This window comes from Colossoma macropomum, unplaced genomic scaffold (assembly GCF_904425465.1).
Source record: "Colossoma macropomum unplaced genomic scaffold, Colossoma_macropomum, whole genome shotgun sequence".
Lineage (NCBI taxonomy): Eukaryota > Metazoa > Chordata > Actinopteri > Characiformes > Serrasalmidae > Colossoma > Colossoma macropomum.
In genome coordinates, this window is record NW_023496045.1 from 298,624 (window position 1) to 319,757 (window position 21,134).

The 21,134-nt window shown below is 38.5% G+C and overlaps 1 protein-coding gene across 7 annotated transcripts in view; it reads left to right on the plus strand.

The window, feature by feature from the left end:
- The window catches only part of akap13 (A-kinase anchoring protein 13), a 188,219-nt gene that overhangs the window by 138,828 nt on the left and 28,257 nt on the right, over nucleotides 1–21,134 (plus strand). For 6 of the 7 annotated variants that reach the window (XM_036564915.1, XM_036564912.1, XM_036564917.1 and 3 more), the window contains 5 exons: nucleotides 3,345–3,387; nucleotides 4,253–4,370; nucleotides 15,309–15,459; nucleotides 20,796–20,863; nucleotides 20,983–21,043. In XM_036564915.1, coding sequence (XP_036420808.1) covers nucleotides 3,345–3,387; nucleotides 4,253–4,370; nucleotides 15,309–15,459; nucleotides 20,796–20,863; nucleotides 20,983–21,043 — 441 coding nt within the window. The remainder of the gene's footprint in view (nucleotides 1–3,344; nucleotides 3,388–4,252; nucleotides 4,371–15,308; nucleotides 15,460–20,795; nucleotides 20,864–20,982; nucleotides 21,044–21,134) is intronic. The other variant, XM_036564914.1, reaches the window with a different exon arrangement.

Below are 21,134 nucleotides of genomic sequence, written 5' to 3' on the forward strand. Positions count from 1 at the left end.
CCGCACGTCCACCTCTCGCCACTCAGGCTTTACACACATTACAAGTAGCTGTCTTTGCGGCGTTTCTAGACTAAAATATCTCCAAACAAACAACATTTTGGTCAAACCCACAGTGAATGTCATTCGCTCACTCACTTACAGGCCGAAGTTACCGCGGTTTCATGGTAAGATGTGGAATGGAATCTGGACTGGTGATGTATCTGTTATGTTATGTTACGTTAGGGCGGGTTCACGTTCCAGTGCAAGCTGCGAACTGGAACATGGATCAGTAAGTGGATCGGCCCTGCCCGTCCGATATCTGACGAGTGAAATGACGTCAATAACGGACCCGATACCGATATAGGATCGGATCGGTCCCATATGTAATCAGTACCTGACCCTGTTAATGCTCTTGTGGCTGAATGCAATCAAATCCTCACAACAATGTTCCGAAATCTAGTGTAAAACCTCCCCAGAAGATTAGAGGCTGTTACTGCAGCACAAACTCACTGTTAATGCTTACTGTGCTCGATCTTCTGACCAAAGATGACCGTTTGCAGACCGTCTAAGCTGCAGAACGTTAATGCAGCAGTGTTAAAGACTGAGGAGCAGAGAGGAGGCGACTGCTGCTGAATGAAGGCATTCAGCTGACCGCTGCACCATCTGGAATGACCATCTAGCTTCCCCTGGTCGAGCGTCAGGCTCCCTCCGCTGTAAATGGAGACGTTATTTCCCATTATTGCGAGCTGACGGAGACGGAGGAAAGGGCTTTTTGGGAGTAATGTGCAGTAACCCGTATCGGTCATTACACTGCTCTGTCATGGATAAACACTCTTTCTAGGTCTCTCTTTATTCTCTTCCCACTGGATTTCTGTTCCAGTTCCACATAAACTCTCTTCAGAGCCTCCGTTTAGCTGCTGTGAAGGCCCCGAATGCCTTAGACGGTTTTCCGTGTGAAGTTTTGTCGCTCATCGAGAACTTAAAGGCAGATTTGTGTTTTGTTTTTGTTTGAGGAGGGAAAAAGAGAAAGCAGGTTCCTGGCAACCGGCGTACGTTTTACTGTTGTCTATAAAAACTGAACTTATTTTATTTATTTAATTCCACTGTAAATGGACCAGTTACAAATTTGAGATATACACATATATACATACCAATCAGGCCTTGTTTTTACGCTCATTGTCCATTTTATCAGCTCCACTTACTATATAGGTGCACTTTGTAGTTCTACAGTTACAGACTGTAGTCCATCTGTTTCTCTGATACTTTGTTAGCCCCCTTTTACCCTGTTCTTCAGTGGTCGGGACCCCCATGGACCCTCACAGAGCAGGTACTATTTGGGTGGTGGGTCATTCTCAGCACTGCAGTAACATTGACGTGGTGGTGGTGTGTTAGTGTGTGTTGTGCTGGTCTGAGTGGATCAGCTGTTTAGCTCATATTGTACAGCAAGAGATGAGCTGTCGTCTCTGGCTTTACATCTACAGGGTGGACCAACAACGCAGGTGCATCTAATAGAGTGGACAGTGAGTGGACACAGCGTTTAAAAACTCCAGCAGCACTGCTGTGTCTGATCCACTCAGACCAGCGCAACACACACTAACACACCACCACCACGTCAGTGTTACTGCAGTGCTGAGAATGACCCACCACCCAAATTGTACCTGATCTGTGAGGGTCCATGGGCGTCCTGACCACTGAAGAACAGGGTAACAAAGTATGCAGAGAAACAGATGGACTACAGTCTGTAACTGTAGAACTACAGAGAGACACTATACGGTCAGTGGAGCTGATAAAGTGGACATTGAGTGCAGACACGAGGAGATGGTTTTAATAAAGCGCCCATGTTTGTTTTTCGTTAATTACGTTAACAGATTGCTTATTTTCCCTTTTCCTATAAACTTACTGTTTTTACCAGTTTTTCCTACCGTGTGGCTGTTAAACAAGGTCCTTCATGACGTTTAACAGCCTTTTTATTTGTAAAATGTGATGTTTAAATATTGTGTTATGATATTTTCTTATATTTATAACATAAAAGTCCCCTCCTTCACCTTTACATTGTGATTATACTTTCTTATATTTACAATATAAAAGCCCCCCTTCACCTTTATATTATGATTATACTTTCTTATATTTACAAAATAAAAGCCCCCCTTCACCTTTATATTATGATTATACTTTCTCATATTCACAATATAAAAGCCCCCCTTCACCTTTATGATATTTTCTTATATTTACAACATAAAAGTCCCCCTTCACCTTTATGATATTTTCTTATATTTCCAACATAAAAGTCCCCCCTTCACCTTTATGTTGTTGTGATATTTTCTTATAATTACAACATAAAAGCCCCCCTTCACCTTTATATTATGATTATACTTTCTTATATTTACAAAATAAAAGCCCCCCTTCACCTTTATGTTATGATTATACTTTCTTATATTCACAATATAAAAGCCCCCCCTTCACCTTTGTTATGATATTTTCTTATATTTCCAATATAAAAGCCCCCCCTTCACCTTTGTTATGATATTTTCTTATAATTACAACATAAAAGCCCCCCTTCACCTTTATATTGTGATTATACGTTCATATATTTACAACATAAAAGTCCCCCCTTCACCTCTCTGTTATGATGTTTTCTTTATTTATATATATATATATATATATATATATTTATATATATATATATATATATTTACAACATAAATGTCCTATTCTTCACCTTTGTGTTATTGTGATGATACTTTCTTATATTTACAACATAAGAGTCCCTTCCTTCACCTGCATTACCTGATTTTTATGGCTATATTTTTAGCTTTTGGCTGTTCATTTTCAGAACAGACTTTTGGATCTGTTATCCTTTCAGTACGGTTTAGCCTCGTGCCGTCTCCACAAAGTGTTCATGAAAATCAAAAATGCAGTTTTGAGCAGTGAATGGAAACTTGTTGTCACTGCTAGCATGTTTAGCATGACTGCTGCGCTGTGTTGCTAATTTTACTTTGTTTTTAGGAACATTTTGTTGTTTATTTCCTTTATGTGATCACAGCTTGTTCTTAAATCATGGCTGTGACGTGGCTTAAACGATCCTCAAAGCCCTGTAGTGTAGCATGTTATATGACGGTGTTTTGGTCCTGTAGTCTGTCAGAGTGGTGTGTTTTTATGTTTGTCCTGTTTTCAGTTTCTTTCGGACCTTAGTGACCCCAGTTTCCCATCATTTACTCTCAGTAGAGCTTCACTGTTGAATGTTTTGAACATGAACAAACTCCCTCGTCAGTCGCTTCCTTTAAACACTGTTGTTATTATTGCACCATATTCATTAAAACATTCTGATTGGTTGGTTGAGCTCACGGTTTCTTTTTCGGTTTCAGATTTGGGCTCTTTCACGAGTGCGTCAGGATCACTGGAGTGCAGGTAAGACCCAGCTGAAGGTTGTGGGTGTTCTACAGGTGTTTTACAGGTAACAGGCGGCAGGATTGTGGGTATTTTCAGCAGATGCTCCAGGACCATGGGGGTTATAAATGATATTAATTAAAATGACTCTGTCCGCCCGTCTGTCCACCAATCAAGACATCCTGCTTTCCCTTTTCTTTCACATTATTCCATCACTTTAACATTTCTTTTTACTATTTCTTTTATGCTTTCTTTTCCATCTTTCCTGCTTTCCTTCCTGCTTTTGTTCACAATTTTTTGTTTTTCTGTATTTCTTTTTCTTTCCTTTTTTATTCATATTTATTTATTTTTTATTTCACTTTCTTTTTCACTTTCTTTTACTTTTTTACTTTTAAAAAAAAATTTTTTTCTTCTTCCTTCCTTCTGTCTAGTTTCCTGGATTATTTTACCATTTGACAGTATGTAACTCTCTCTCTCTCTCTCTCTCTCTCTCTCTCTCTCTCTCTCTCTCTCTCTCTCTCTCTCTGTCTCTCTCTCTCTCTCTCTCTCTCTCTGTCTCTCTGTCTCTCTCTCTCTCTCTCTCTCTCTCTCTCTCTCTCTCTCTCTGTCTCTCTCTGCCTCTCTCTGTCTCCCTCTGCCTCTCTCTCTCTCTCTGTCTCTCTCTCTCTCTGTCTCTGTCTCTGTCTGTCTCTCTCTCCCTCTCTGTATTTCTCTGTCATTCTCTCTTTTTTTCTTTCTCTTTATTCTCTTGCTCTCTCTGTCTTTCTCCCCTCTCTCTCCTTTTCTCTCCCCCTACCCTCCCCCCATGTCTCTCTCCTCTCTGTGTCTCTCTGTCTCTCTCTCTCTCTCTCTCTCTCTCTCTCTCTCTCCTCTCTCTCTCTCTCAGTATATCTGAGGAGGATCCGGCTCCGTTGAGGAGTGAGGGTGGAGAGGTCCGAGTGGGCGGGACCAAAGTGAGCCGCACCTTCAGCTACCTCAAGAGCAAAATGAGCAAGAAGAGTAAAGTGAGTGTGTTTAAATAATCAGAGCGCTCAAAACACCGAACAGGGCCGATCAGGAGCCGCCGAAACAGGCGGGATGTGTTCAGCCGCATGAAAGCCGGCAGTTAGGAATCACTTCTGGATACTGAGTGGGATTCCCTGTAAACGGCATGAAAGCGGTTATTTACATTTCGATTGTACAGATGTGCTGATGAGTCTGTGTGTCTTCCTTCTTTCAAAACCACTAAAACCACTATCTCAAAACATCCGTGCATTAAAATACCATCATATAAAATACATAAATGCATCAATTCGCAAAGTTGAAGTAGTTAAAAGTTTCATTTTAACCAGTTTTAATTATTTATTCTGTATTTACACTTTTTTGTACAGCAATTAAAATAGTGTTTTATAATAATAATAATAATAATAATAATAATAATGTTTGTTGTTTTTAATAATAAAAACATCATAAAAATAATAACTTTATTTTCATAGCACCTTTCATATATGAAAATGCAGCTTGAGGTGCTTCACAGTGAAATTAAATAAAGTGTAAAAGAGTAAACAGAAAAATAAAAATTAAATAGTGCTTTTTTAATAAAAAGGAAATAGAAATTTGAACACTTCAATGTTAAAATATGTAAAGAAAATATAATAAACATAGAATTTTATGATATATTAGAACAGAGTGCAAAGATAAAAAGCTGCTTCCTTTTAAAGGTTATTATTATTCTAATTACTGTTATTATGAAGCTGTGTGTAATGTGTCAGATGGAGTTTATTGGTGTGCAGATGTTCTGTTTGATCTCGGGGTTAAAGGTCATGGTGGTCAGGTTCTGGCTCTGAGGTGAGCTCATCCTGTACGTGCTGTCTTTCTGTGTGAGTGTTTTTGATCCGGTTGCCTGAGTGATGAGTGATATGTGTGTGTGTGTGTGTGTGTGTGTGTTTGTGTGTGTGTGTGTGTGTGTGTGGGGTGTTGATGTGCTGAACGCCGGGTTTGTTTTTTCTTCTCCTGCTTGCTGCTGCAGTTTGGTCTCGCCCTGTAGGTGTGACGGCTCTGCGGTCAGTGAAGCTCTGCAGATTTCGGAGTTCTGGCCGATTCAGAGAACATTTGAAGCGTTTAAAGCGTTTTTCTCTCCCTGTGAGAGTCTCTGAGACACACCTGCTGCAGCACCTGCTGCACCTTTTAGAAGGAATCAGAGAAAAACAGAACCAGCACACAAACCACTGTGTACAGAGCTTTTTACAGAAAAACCATAACGTTTCTTTTTGGATACTGAGGTTAGGACTAGGGTTAGGATTAGGGTTAGGACTAGGGTTAAGCTTGGAAAAGTCGCATTAAGTATAGATACATATATATGAGAACACTGGGGAGAATTTAAAGCTGAATTCTATTTATTTAAAGCTAAAAGAATAAAAGCATTTCTTTTATGATCCTGAGATTAAGATTAGGGTTAGGATTAGGACTAAGATTAAGCTTGGAAAATTTGTATTAAATATAGCTACATATATATGAGAACATTGGGGAGAGTTTAAAGCTGAATGCACATTATTTAAAGCTAAAAGAATAAAAGTGTTTCTTTTTTCATACTGAGATTAAGATTAGGGGTAGGATTAAGATTAGGGACTAGGATTAAGCATGGAAAGTATAGCAACGTTAGGGAGAATTTAAAGCTGAATACTATTAATTTAAAGCTAAAAGAATAAAGCATTTCTTTTTTCATCCTGAGATTAAGATTAGGGGTAGGATTAAGATTAGGGACTAGGATTAAGCATGGAAAGTATGGGAACATTGGGGAGAATGTGAAGCTGAATGCACATTATTTAAAGCTAAAAGAATAAAAGCGTTTCTTTTTGGATCCTGAGATTAAGATTAGGGTTAGGCTTCTAAAATTCTTGGAAAATTAGGTATAGATATTTACACATATATTTGGGACATGTTGCGCATATAATATGTTGCATATTATAACATATATATAATGATCTATATACAGAATATTGTGTAAATTCAGCTATATTTATGATTTATATATGCATAAGGGACACACATGGGGCTTCTTTCTATTGTTTATATATATGTGTGTATATACATATATATATTCAGATGGGCCATCATGTTATTTTGTAGGTCCAGTCTTAAAAAGGATTCTTTGCATTGTTCAGGGTTCAGATTGATGGAGAATGTGCTGTAGATGGTTCTATGTAGCACAAAAAAGGGTTCTTCTATTGTTACAGTGCCAAGCTTATCATAATAAAAGGACCCTTTTTGGAGCTACATAGATGGATTTTCACAGTGGTGCTATCAAGGACCATAAATACCACATTCTCCATGAGTCTGAAGAACCATTTGGCCATGCAAAGAACCCTGTAATCATGCAAAGGGTTCTTTGAGCATTCATGGTTCTATATAGAACCGTTTTCTTTTCTTAAGAACCCTTGAAGGGCCATCTTATTTTAAGTGTGGAGAGCTGGCCGATATGGCAGTATTTCATCATTATTGTGATCGGTTTTATTATCGTGATACACATTATGCTTCTCTGAGCAGGTCGTCGATAACGTCAGCACTTAAAGAACACAGAACACGTGCATGTTCCGTAACAGAGAGCATAATTATTATATTATATTAATCATATTATTATTATATTGAACATGGGGTTTTTAAATGTGGCTGTATTATTGGTTTATGTCTGTGTATCAGAAGATCATAATACATGATATTATACGTTTTGCCGTATCATCCACCCCTACATATAGGTACTCCTGTATATAATACATATGGCACGTATGTTGGGCCCCACGCCCTGTCGTGGTATAATAACAGGCATGTGTGTGTTAGTGCAGGGAAGTTCAGCAGGAAGCAGAGGCGCGCTGTGGTTTCTCTCTGCTCCGCTGCTCAAACACACATGTTCCTATGTAAGCGAACTCTGATCTGAGCTGTCTGTTTCAGGGCACTGCTGGACCAGATTGAGTCTCAGCTGGTTTTGAAGTCCTCAGTGTTTGTGTGTTAATAGGCTTTCACACTCCAAGTGTTCGTATTTGGGCTCTGTCTTTCTTCTCTAAATCAGCTGGACGACCAGCTGTTCTGCGTGCTGTAGGTGCGGTCAGGCTTCTGCTTTTGGTTTGAGTGTACATTAAGTCAGTAGCTTAGCGGTTAGTTGGTCTCATAGTTGGTCTCATGTGTGACTTTTTCAATACACACATACAGGGTGATTCAAAAAGATTCATCCAATTTCAAAATGATTCATTTCACTTGTAAGTCATTACAGATCAATACAGTAAACTGTAAATGGTTTAAATGAGTATAAAGTTTATATAATTTTACGAGTGCTCAGTATGAACCTCCTCCAGCTCTACGGACAACATTGACACCATAGTCAAGTTCATCCCATACTGGATTGAGCATGTCGGGTGTCGCTGCACTCACGGCTCTTTCAGTGCGATTTCGGAGATCATCCAGTGTTGTGGAACCAACGCTGAACGCTCTGAGCTGTTGGAGCTTCACTGCCCACGAAAATCACACTGCACAGTTATGACGGATTCACTCTTATTGAAGTGGAGAACGCAGAACGCTTTCTGCTCAGGGGTCTCATCTCCTCTCAGACTGAAGGGAGACATCTTCCACTGACAGTCAGAAACTCTATGACCCCCTCTTTCAGTTGGATTGTGATTGGTTCCTCGACGCCTCACGGTTGTAAAAATATGGCGCTTTGAAATCTGATTAATCTTTTTAATTCACCCTGTAATTTAAAACATGTAGTACAGCAAAACAGTGTTACATACTGTAGCCAGTAGAAGGACCAAGCAGAGCCATTAAAAACCCACTATTAAAGCTATTTACAGCTTTTCTTATCCTAAATGTAGTCGATCAGCCAAGACGCTTGGCGTCTGAAGTTTGCTTCTTTTTGTTTTAAGACTGGTACAACATGCCAGACACATCAGGCAGGTAAACAGAATGGTAGTCTCAGTTAACATTATTAGTCACAACGGCAGCATCATGAAGTAGTGTTTCACGTCAGGTCATCTCTGACCAGAAGGTAAGACATGGGCTCTACTCTGCCCTCTAGTGGAGTGTAAAGTTCAGACATCTGGTGGTTCGTAAAAACGAGAGTATTTGCTTATCAATAGTTCTAATTTATTTGAAAATTGTCGCTCATCCGTAATACTGAACTACCGTTATTCAGCTGTGCGCTTTACTGTTGTCCATTTTGGTAGACAACAGTGTGATACTCACACTGGCTAAGCTTCCATTACTTCTAAACTACATTAGCCTCGTAGAAAACAAAGCCACTAAGCGTGTCCAAGTGTGGTTTTCCACTGAGCATGCGTACATGGGAACATTGGGGAGAATTTAAAGCTGAATGAAATAAAAGCATTTCTTTTTAGATTAAGATTAGGACCGGGTTTCTAAAATTCTTATTAGGTATAGATATTTCCGCATATATTTGAGACATGTTGCGCATATGACAGATGTTATTACATATACATAATTGCATATATATTGTATATTGGTAAATTCATTTACTTTTAAATATACATATAAGATATCTTGTTACATAGGGGACAAGTGTGTGTGTGTGTGTGTGTGTGATATATATATATATATATATATATGTATGTATGTATGTGTATATATATATATATATATATATGTATGTGTGTGTGTGTGTGTGTGTGTGTATGTATATATATGTAGTGTGTGTGTGTGTGTGTGTGTGTGTATATATATATATATATATATTGTTGTCGAAACAACCTCGTATCTCCAAAATGAGAACTTTTCAGGAGAAGCAAAAAACCTACTTTATTTTTAATGTAAGTCAATGGAACCAGAATTTTTTCCAAGTCATTTTGGGTCACGATGTAAAGGCCACCAAGCATGACTATGCCAAACTATGCCAAAAGTTTTCTTCTGACAGCATATATATATATATATATATATATATATATCTACATACATATATACACATCATATATACATACATACACACACACACACACACACACACAGGACTTTTCCCTGGTATTATTATTACACATACCTACTTTTATGATTTCTATAATTCTTAATTGAGAATTCATTCAGATGGGCCATGTTATCAGGTGTAGGTAAAGCCGGCTGAAATGGAGATATTTTATTGTTATTATGATCAATTTTGTTATTGTGATACACATTATGCTTTTCTGAGCCTATCATGGAAAATGTCAGCACTTTTCATTCAGCACACGTTTCATTCAGACTGTTTCATTACAAAGAGCATAATTTGTCCTGTTTAATGGGTTTTAGTGCAGTACAGTGTGTGAAACACGCCTATTAGTGTTTTCCATTTTGGTAGAGAACAGTGTGATACAAGCTTCCATTACTTCTAAGCTACACTACCCTCGTAGAAACAAAGCCGCCAAGCGTGTCCAAGTATGGTTTTTACTGAACTTTCCCTTTAAGATGAAGTGCAGAGAGAGAAGTGAGGGGGTGTGCGAGAGCAGCAACCCCTACACACACTGTAACACACTTCCTCTGCGTGTCGGTAGACTTTCCGTCACGGGGCGGCTGCGCGAGTGAGCGTGGGGAGCGCAGCAGTCGTGTTTTTTAACTCATGGCCGGCGTCGATGCCGGTTGGCCGTGTTTGGGATGACCACGCTGTGCCGGAGGTTCCTACCGCAGGGGCGCTCACTGAAACTGCCGAGGGGGGCGGCAACCGGAGAGGTGGGTCACTACATAGCACATGCTCAGTCCGTACGGTGCGCTCGCAGCGGCAGCGGATCGACTTTATACAAGCTTAAATGTTAATTTAACTTAATTTAACTTAACTAACTGATAAAAAGCATTTAATTATCTGCATTCAACTTGATTTACATAAGAATACAACATATTACACCAACACAGTAACGGCCAAAAGTACATAAACAAAGACACCAACGTGTTGCGTAATATATTAATGTATAGAGTTCACTGTATTCAGCTCAACTCAGTGTCTATTGAAAGCAAATTGACTTTACGTGCACACTTAAAGATGGTTCTTCAAGGGTTCTTTAGTAAAGAAAGTGGTTATGTGTAGAACGGTGAACACTCAGAGAACCTTTTACATGATTAAAGTGTTCTTTGCATGGTAAATTGGTTCTTCAGACTGAGGGAGAATGTGCTGTAGATGGTTTTATATGATGGGTTCTATTTAGCACCAAAAAAATAGAACAGGTTCAGGTTCTTTTCTTATTACAAACTTGACATCGTAACAATAGAGCGCTTTGTGGAGCTACATGGCACCCTTTTCGAAAGAGCCCAGGTTCTATATAGAACCATCTACAGCACGTTCTCCATCAGTCTGAAGAACGCTTTCACCATGCAGAGAACCATTTAAATCATGCGAAGGATTCTTTGAGTGTTTATAGTTTTATACAGAACCGTTTTCTTTACTAAAGAACCTTTGAAGAACCATCTATTTTAAGAGCATACTATTAAATCTGACCTTAAACAGAAACCAGGTAGTTTGTTGCCAGTGTGAGCGTCTGTACGTCGTCTATGGGGACTGTGTAGAAATCTAATCTATATTGACGTAAATGGTAGGGTTACCATGGCAACAATAGAACTGTAAAAATCACATTTACTCGAAAAAAAGATGGTTCTTCAAGGGTTCACTTAGCAAAGATAGTGGTTCTGTATACAACCATGAACACTCAGAGGACCATTTTCATGCTTGGATGGTTCTTTGCGTGGTGAAATGGTTCTATACAGATTGATGGTATATGGTTCTGTATAGAACATTTTTTGAAAATGTTTCTTTATAGCTCCAAAAAGGGATGTATACAAGATTGACATCATAATAATAGAAGAACCCTTTTTGGTGCTATATAGAACCGTTTTCCAAAAGGTTCTATATAGAACCTGCAGAAAAGGGTCCTGTATAGAGCTCTACTTATAGTTCTGCTGTTTCCATTTTCAAAAAGGTTCTATATAGAACCATATACGTTGCATTCTCCATCAAACTGAAGAACAATTTTACCCTGCAAAGAACCGTTTAAGCATGCAAGTGGTTCTTTAAGTGGTCAGGGTTCTATTTAGAATTGTTGTCTTTTGTATTGTCTTTGCTAAAGAACCCTTGAAGAACCCTCTATTTTGAGTGTTCTTAAAAATAAATGATTAATAGATTTGGGCGTATTAGGTATAGATTACATTAAAAAGGGTTCCACGCAACTCATTGATAACAATGGCTCTTTAAGAGACCATCTGTTGAAAGGTTCCAGTAGCGGTTCCTCCACAGAACACTTTTTGTCACCTTTGGTTGCGCAGTCAGATGCTTACAGCAACATCCTGTGAAGTAGCGTTTATTTTTTTATTTTTTTACTTTTATCACTTAACTAACTTTATTATCGTGAAACACTTGAAAAAGATGGTTCTTTGAGGGTTCTTTAGTAAAGAAAATAGTTCTGTATAGAACCATGAACACTCAAAGAACCCTTTGTATGATTACAAGGTTCTTTGCATTAGAAAAGCTTCTTCGAATTGATGGAAAACATGCTGTAGATGGTTCTATATAGCACCAGAAAGGGTTCTGCCATGCTTACAATGTCAACTTGTAGCATTAGAACCTTTTTGGTGCTATATGGAACCATCTACAGCACATTCTGCATGAACCTGAAGAACGCTTCTGCAATGGAAAGAACACTTTAATCCTGCAAAGGGTACTTTGAATGGCATGGTTCTATATAGAACCATTTTCTTGATCTAATTTCTTAATTTAATAGTGCACTCTTTAAAAAGATGGTTCTTCCAGGGGTTCTTTAGTAAGGAAAATGTTTCCATATAGAACCATGGACACACAAAGAACCCTTTGCATGATTAAATGGTTCTCTGTATGGTGAAATGGTTCTTCGGATTGATGGAGATTGTGCTGTAGATGGTTCTACATAGCACCTTCTCTTTAATCATGCAAAGGGTTCTTTTGAGTGTTCATGGTTCATTTTCTTGATCTTTTTTATGGGTGTGAATTTATGAAAAATGCTCTATAAATAAAGTTATTAATATTATTATTAATATTATTATTTGTTCACAGATGTGTTTGAATGCACACGTACGGTAGATAACAGGCGTGATTGATCCTCTTATGGCACTTTTCTATGAGAGATTCTTCTCTTTTATTAATTTAATATTTATTTCAGCGTTTAGAGCCGTGCTGTTGTCAGACAGTGAGCTTCCTGTGTGCAGTGAGGATGCGGCTGGTTGTGTTTATGATCTCACGCTGGTTTGATGAGTAACACTGATGAACTAATTGCATTTAAAGTTACTGGAAGTGCTCCACCAGCTTCTGATGGCGTTAGCAGAAACACTTTCTGTGCTGAGAATTAGCCGTGGATGCGATTCCAGCTTATGAAAGTTTGAGAGTGTATTTTTCTAATTTTTCTTTATGCATAATCACTTTTATGATTATGCTTTAATGATTATGCTTTAAATATGTCTGTATCACCTAATAGTTATGTTTCACATTAATCGGAAGTAATATGTGAGTTAAATTTTAAATTTTATTCCAAATTTAATATGAATGTTGGGTAAATGTGTTAGAAGAAAGCTGAAGCGTTTCAAGCCTGAAGCCCATAAAACTGAATGTTCTGGTATTTAAAGTGGTTATTAAGGCCGAGGGCTGCTGTAAGGAGGGAGTTGTCACTAAATATATAATAGAAAATGATCTTATATGATGCAAAAGGCTTATGTAAGAAAAAAAACAGTTCCTGGCACATTTTATTGCTGCTGTGCTGCTTCAGTTTGTGTAAATGTGGTCTTTATTTGTCTCTGTCAGACGTGTTTCCTCTTGGCTGAGCAGCTGCTACACTGCTACCTTTTTTTTTGTTAATGCTGTGTTTTTGTCAGTGTGTCCTTCCTCTGTTTGTCTGTGGGAGTGTTGTGAGAGTTGAGACTAAACACGATTGTGTAATTCTGGCTCTGCACTGACTCTCTGGCTCTAAGGCCGAAGGCGTCTGAGCGATTTCTCAACAGTTCAGCACAAAAACACAACAGGCTGCACAGTCTTCTGCAGAACGTGGCATATTGTGCTGTAGTGGGTCATTCTACAGAAACGTCCACTTTTCTGTCTGTCCATATGAGTCACTGGTGTTACTGATCCTCATTGGTGTTCCACATAATAAAGGGAAACACCAGAGACATTTTTAATGAACAGTGCATTTTACACATGTTGTCAATCATGGAATATCCACTAAAATATGGAATTTAATCGATTTGTATTGTATTTTTTCACAATTACCTCAGAATAAAGTCGGTCACACCAGTGACTTCAGCTAAAAGCTTCATATGAAATCATGAGCTAAATAAGAAAATCTCTGATAACTGAAAGTTATTATAAAATATAAATAAATTGTCACCCAAATATGTTTTTCAAGTGTAATATATCTGTAAACGCTAGGGACACAAAAATGCACGTTTCTGTAGAATGACTCATAAGGAGTCCCTACACTAGTCAAAATGAGCTAAGTGTAAACTTCTCTTAGCTGAATTTAGTTTTTGTGGTGGGGTTAATGTAATTCTGTGTTATTCTGAAGAATATCTTGCAGCTGATCTAAAGTTTTATGCTTAAATTAATGAAATTTGTTACTAAGACAAATATTAATAGTGAAGATGCCTTTCAGGCTGAGCAGAGTGACAATATATTACATTTATCATGACACATTATGTCACAGTACACGTTTCTGAGTGTATTATGGGTGTTTATCGTACTTCTAGAACAACTGCATGGACAATTTAAATAATTATTTGAATTTCCAACCAACTTTTTTCCTGAATAGTTAATTTTTTTACACTCCTATTGCACTGTTTATCATAAATAATGAATGTCGTGAAGTATTGGAATGTTTTTGGAGTATTGTTCATCCCTAATGCATATAAAGGATTTTTTTTTTCCCCAAAGCAAAAAAGTTTGTTTTCCACCCCCCCCCACAGGCTTGAATTAAAGTATTTACGGTGTGATTAACTGTAAAACAGCAGTATAAAAGTCTAAAAATGTCTCTTGAATGTTCTACACACTTCAAATCTTAAACCCAGACTGAATCCCAAACGGCTCTGTACTCCCTAAATAGTGTTCTAGCTATGAGTCTAGAAATTCTAGCCTCTACAGCCAAACAGTGCATCATTGATCCAGTGTGGATGTGTCTCAAATGACTATTTCCTAGCTGTATCTTGCTCTGTTGGGCTGCAGAATCCAGTATTTAAACTCCTATGTAGTGCACTATGTAGGGAGCAGGGAGCCATTTGAGATTCAGCCCCAGTGTGAGAAGAGGGCGCCGCTGAATTGGTGCTAAATATGACACAGTGGTGATTTGGTGACCAAAAAGTGCTTACAAAGCGAACTTTTACATTAAACAGTGCTGTGTTATCATACATTCATTGTTATACATCAAAAAGTTAAAAAAATTCATGAAATGACCGGAACATACAGCAATGGGTGACCGAACGTTCTCCTCATTCAGTGGTCCATGGTTGCTTAGCAGCGATACCATACTCTAAAGGAACTACATTTCTTGGTGGAATACTTATTTATGTTGATTATTATTAATAATAACTTGAATTATTTTCTGAAAAATGGTGTATTTTATCATATTTAATGCTGGCTGTCGTTTTATAAAAGCAATAAGCCACTTGAGGCTGTGTTACTGAGATTTTATCACAGGGAAGGGAGTTTTACTCCACATCGTGCCTAACAACACCCTTAACTGTGCTAAAATCGCAGTAACGCGCAGCCTCTCGTGGCTCATTGCTTTATTAGAGAGGTAATAAACTTGCGTTAGTTGATGGCCTCGTAGCTCCAGTGCAGAACTAAACAAGCAAATTTTACCTAATTCACATTCAGTTTATATTGCAGTGTAAACACACGATTGTGGAGATGAGAGGCTGATAAGCGTGACAGGCCTGTGAGTGGAGGAGTGATTTGTTTACATGTTGGTTTTTTTTATGTTTGTGTGCAGGAAAAGGACCGAGAGAAGAGTAAGGATGGGAAAGAGAAGGAGAAGAGGAGCTCCGGTGGCCATCTGTTCAGCTCCGTCTCTACAGCGCCCCCTAGCCCCTGCCTGCAGTGCAGCAAACCTATCAACACTAAAGACGCCCTGCAGTGCACAAGTATGAACACATACCCGTCTCTCTCTCTCTCTCTCTCTCTCTCTCTCTCTCTCTCTCTCTCTCTCTCTCTCTCTCTCCAACATCTTCCTTTCTCTCCTTTCTCTCTCGCTCTTTTTGCGTGGTCACAAATTTTTCCCCCATTTTTTTTTTTCATTAAACAGTTTGATGTAGTGTGTAAAAGTCGGTAAAGTTTCAAAACATGCCCAGTCTATATAGTCTATGATTTGTTTTTGTGATGTCATGCCTACAGCAGATTAGCCCCGCCCCCGTTTACAATGAAGTCATTAGGAGCGTTTCAGTGTGGACTGCTTTTGGAGTGAGGGCGCAATACAGGGCAGCCAATCAATCGAATAGCAGTAAACAACAGATTTACAAGTAGAAGCAGTGCTTATTTACCAGTTAATGTTCAGTATAAGTATCAATCAGGGCAGCCATGAGTGTCATATTTAATAATGTCATTGTTGTTGGTCAGTCATGGGTACAGAAAAGTCCATATGGGAGATTGATATGGATATTCAGCAGCTGTTAGCTGTTTCTTATATTAATCATCATTAATATATAAGTACATATATACATCTCGCTGTCGTCGGAACAAAACCTCGTATCTCCAAAATGAGAACTTTACAGGAAAGGGAAAAAACATACTCTACTTTTAATGTAAGTCAATGGAACCAGACTTTTTTCCAAGTGATTTTGGGTCGTTTCTTTTGGTCCATTCATCATGAAATTTACACACAGTATAAAGGGCCACAGGCATTTTCAAATTATGTCAAAAACTGAAAAACGACATAAATGGAGATACGAGGTTTTGTTCCGACAGCAGTGATATATATATATATGTGTGTGTGTGTATGTGTGTGTATCTACATATATGTGTATGTGTATATATAAACTATTATATATTATTATTATAAACACCCTTTTGGCTGCACTCTTCTATTTCACATCACAACACCCTGTGTGCACCCTCCACTATTAACAGATTTTAAAAATACATTTTACCTTATCAAAACTAATCTTCAAACGGCATTATATATTTGTTAGAATTTCATGTAGGAACTTTCTGTGAGGGAGCTTTTAGAGGTGGACGTCTGGTTCCTATCACCACCACTGTGAACAGTTCTGACTCGGTAAGTTTCTCTAGAGTGGAGCGTTTCACACCAAACCACTCTGAATGACTCTGTTTACATTTTAAACCATCTAATTATGCAGTATTTTTGAAATGTTGCTGGAATTCCCCTTTAGGAACGTAATGAGACTGGGTATCACTTATATCATTCCGCTACAATCAGCCCTAACTGGCACCAGTATCGTTTTTTCGGGTTGAATCAGGTTGTCTCACAAAGCTTTTCCCAGGCGGTTTCAGAAGCGAGTCTGAGATCATCTGTCCTGCACCTGATTGGTGACTTCTTTGGGGAACTTCCCTTTTCCCTGTGCAGTCATGCATTTCTGCGGCGATTTAAATACTGCAGACGCCCCTTTAGTCTGAGATCACTCGCTCCAAACGTACAGGCTCCGCAGGAAATGGGTTTAATAACAATAATACATTTTCAGCCTTGCACAACATTAAAATACGGCTCTTCTTACGCTGTAAGTGATGCTCAAGTGATTCTGCGCAAACGTTTAGAAAGAGCTGCCGTCAGTTTGTATGTGAGCAGATTCAGACATCAGACTGAATCTTAAGCTGGGCTTAAAGGGGAATTCCACCAATTTTTCAAAGATTTTCTGCATTATTAAATGATTACAATGCAAACAGTCATTCAGAGTGGTTTGGTGTGAAACGCTTCATTCTAGAGAAACTTGCCGAGTCAGAACTGTTCACACTGGTGGTGATAGGAACCAGACGTCCACCTCTAAAAGCTCCCACACAGAAAGTTCCTACATGAAATGGTTATGAATTCACTGACTGATGACTAAGACGCTGTTTTATGATAGTTTAGAGAAGATTTTGGGGACTAAAATGCACTTTTTAAATCTATTCATGGTGGAGGGATACATGCAGGGTGTTGTGAGGCAAAATAGTCCCCAGTGAAAACTTATTATTTCAGATTTTCCACTATTTTCCATCATCAACATTCCATATAAACTCAGAAGACTCGTGTAGGTTCACTGGTGGTTTTGGAGCGAGTGATTTAGTGAGTGAGTGGTGGACAGCAGCTGTGTGTTCAGCCCACTCAGACAGTGTTACACAGCATTGCATCACTCCGCGCGCACACACACACACACACACACACACACACACACATACACACACAGCCGGTGCACCACAGAACACTAACAAACACTCCTTTGTTCTTTATTTATTTATTTATTTATTTTTGTTTTTTTATCGCTCATTTTCTCTGCTTCTTCTTTCAGTCTCTTAAACTCTGTCCATGTCTTCCCTTCCTCTTTCTCTCTCTCACTCTCTCTTTCTTTCTCTCTATCATTTTCTTTATCTTCTTCCCCTCTCTCTCTCTTTCTTTTTTCTTTCTTTTTTCACTTTTTGTTTCTCTCTATCATTTTCTTTATTCTCCCCCTTTCTTTCTCTCTCTTTCACTTTCTTTCTCTCTTTCTCTATTATTTTCTTTCTTTCTCTTCCTCTCTCTTTCCTTCTCTCTCTCTGTCTGTCTCTCTGTCTGTCTGTCTGTCTCTCTCTCTCTCTCTCTCTCTCTCTCTCTCTCTCTTTGTCAGTCTATCTGACTCTCTGTCTGTCTGTGTGTCTATAAGTGTCTACCTGTCTACTTATCTTTTTTGCTGTCTGTCTAACAGTAATAGATACACAGATTGACAGACAGGTCGATGAATAAACAGACAGATATCATTTTTGTGCAATAAATATACCAGCTGTTGTTCTGACAGTGGTATATATTTAATATTGTCTTTATGTGTCTGTTTTTGTTTTTTTTTATTAGCTTTGCTAATTTCCCTTAGCATTTAAATCTCTTGTTGAATGGGCCGATAGGAACATTCAGACTTTAATCTATCAATAAGATAGTCGATAGATTAATCCATAGAAAAATAGCCGTTAGTGGCCGCCCTAAAGATTTCCACTTTTCCACTTCACCATTTTAGAGCTGTGAGTGATGTACGTATAGTTGTTGAAGATGAGTATAGAAATGTAGGTCAATGTTCTGACGCACATGTTTGATTGTGTTTCTGTGATGAGAGCAGCTCTTTAACACCGCTCCCTCGTCACACCCCCTTAATTGACGTCCCCCTGCAGCCGTTCCGGGGGCAGCAGCACAAACACACATTGTTCTGGTCCCGTGGTGGAGCGGTGTGTTGGTGGTGGAGGTGTGGAGGGTCTGATTGATGTTATTTGGTGTTGCGTGCAGAGCTGGGAGCTGAGCTGTTAGTATATCTGTGGGTCTGAGTGAACTCTGGGTGTGTTTTGCTGTTCTGAGCTGTGTGTGTGTGTGTGTGTGTGTGTGTGTGTGTGTGTGTGTGTGCATGCTTTTGTGTAGCGTGAAGCACATTAAAGGGCTGATATCCTACATTTTTCTTGTTTTTTTATTTTTTATTTTTCCCCCTGAGCTCTATTCTGATTGGCTGCCCTGTACTGAGCCTCATTTGGAATAACTTTGGTGTAAATGGGCGGAGCTAACCTTTCAAAAATGTACTGCAAAAGTAGTATTCATTAGGGGTGAGCGATACTGGAAAAATATTATCACGATACTTCAGGACTTTTACACAATAAGCATCATAATATTTAGTTTTTGTAAGATTTAATAAGTTGGAACAAAGAGACTATAACTTGTATAGCCACATATAAAAATATAATAATAATAATAATAATAATAATAATCCTACATCGATAATGACTTTTATTCAGTATTTGACAAACTGACAATTTGACAATATGCTCAGGAAAGCGCATTGTGACATGATTTATCACGATGATGATAAAATATCATCATATGCCCACCTCTAATATTCATCAATGTATAGGTCACCTCATAGTCATCCTGTTGTGATGTAAAATCCTGTAAATGAGGTAAATCCAGGACTGGAGTTTTGGATAATGGATTGGAGTGCAGAACACTCACACTTACAAAATGAAAAATTAGGGGAAAAAAAACAAAAAAACTCTAAATTCCATAAAATACACTGAGATTGGTTAGTGGGCTCATTTGCATGTTGCAGTGTTGTCTGATGTCAGTATTGCAAAGACCTACATTACAGGATGACTAACGAATTGTCATTGAGTGTGTTTACATACACTTAATAATCTGATAACTGCAGAAAATCAGATTTTGCCAGTAATCAGATCAATGTGTTAACATGCACTTGGGTAATCAGATGGGAAACTCCGGGTCTGCATGAGTCAGACAGTAATCAGATTTCTGCTTTACAACCAGCCAATAAACCCACAGAAGTAGACGAGACGTAAACGTAACGTAAAATGTAACATAGAACTGAGTTTTTTTTAAAAACATCGCGCCACTTTACCTGAAAATATGAACAGACATCATCTAGAAGATGAAGAATATTAAAATCTGTCATTTCATCAAGCATGTATTTGGATTCAGCGCCACTCCAAAAGTGTTTTGCTGCATCTCGTCTGTTTTCGCACATGCCCAGACTGAGAAATCAGAAAGAAATCAGAGTGAGAGTTCACATGCACTGAGAAATCCGATGAGCTAAAATCCAGCCTTTATCAGATTTCTTAATCAGATTTCTAGATTGGAGTATGTTTTTACATTACCATTTGAATAATTAAATCTGATAACTGCAGAAATCCGATTATGATCAGATTGAGTGCAGGTAAACACACTCACTGTCCAATAAATGTGAATCTCTAAAATAATAACTTCACAGGAGGGAACAAAAACCTTCCTAACTTTGTGTAACAAGAATGTATTGAGGGTCATTTTGGAGCATTTCTATTGGTCCATTCATGATGAATTCTTCAGACATCATAAAGAAGAGCTGCCATGTTAAAAAGGAGGCAGAAAAATTATTATTTTTTTATATTTATTTATTTATTTTTTGACAACGATGAAATATTCAGCGAGAAACCGAAGCTGCATTGAACAGACTGGAAAACAGAGCTGTGTTAATTTAGGACCCTAAACGATTCCGTCTGATTCAGCGCTGTAGGTGTTCGGCTACCGCTGATCACAGGATAAACAGGCTCCTCCTCACCGACTCTGACCAGATCGGTTTTATGGGGTTTTTTATGCTCATTTTATTGTTCTTGCTATAAACATCCAAAGGACAAAGGCTGTGACTTCCTGTGGTCACATGACGGGACCGTTTCGGTCTGCGGTGGCTCAGATCAGGAGGGAGTCTGATCATCTGATCTGTGCAGATTTGTGTTTATGAAGTGATTTTTTTTGTGGCTGTGCTTTCAGACTGCAGTGCTCATGTCCACAAGGGCTGTAAAGAGGGACTCCCTGCGTGTGCCAAAGTGAAGATGAAGGCGAGTCACTGCACTGTTTACTGTGTTTGTAAACATGAGCGCGTCTCTTTGAGTTTGTTTGTTATTCCGGTGTTGGATTGAATTGAATGCATGATTTCTGACTTTATTTTTCTTCCCAGCAGCAGCAGCAAACTGTTCCTGATTCAGCTTCAGCTCATGCAGTCGCCATGAGAACCAAATGTAGGTTTTTGACTGTCTAAGTCTGTATATTGTGTCGTATGTATATTTTTAAATTCTAAATATGAGTTTATTAGCTGTGAGTGCTCCACGC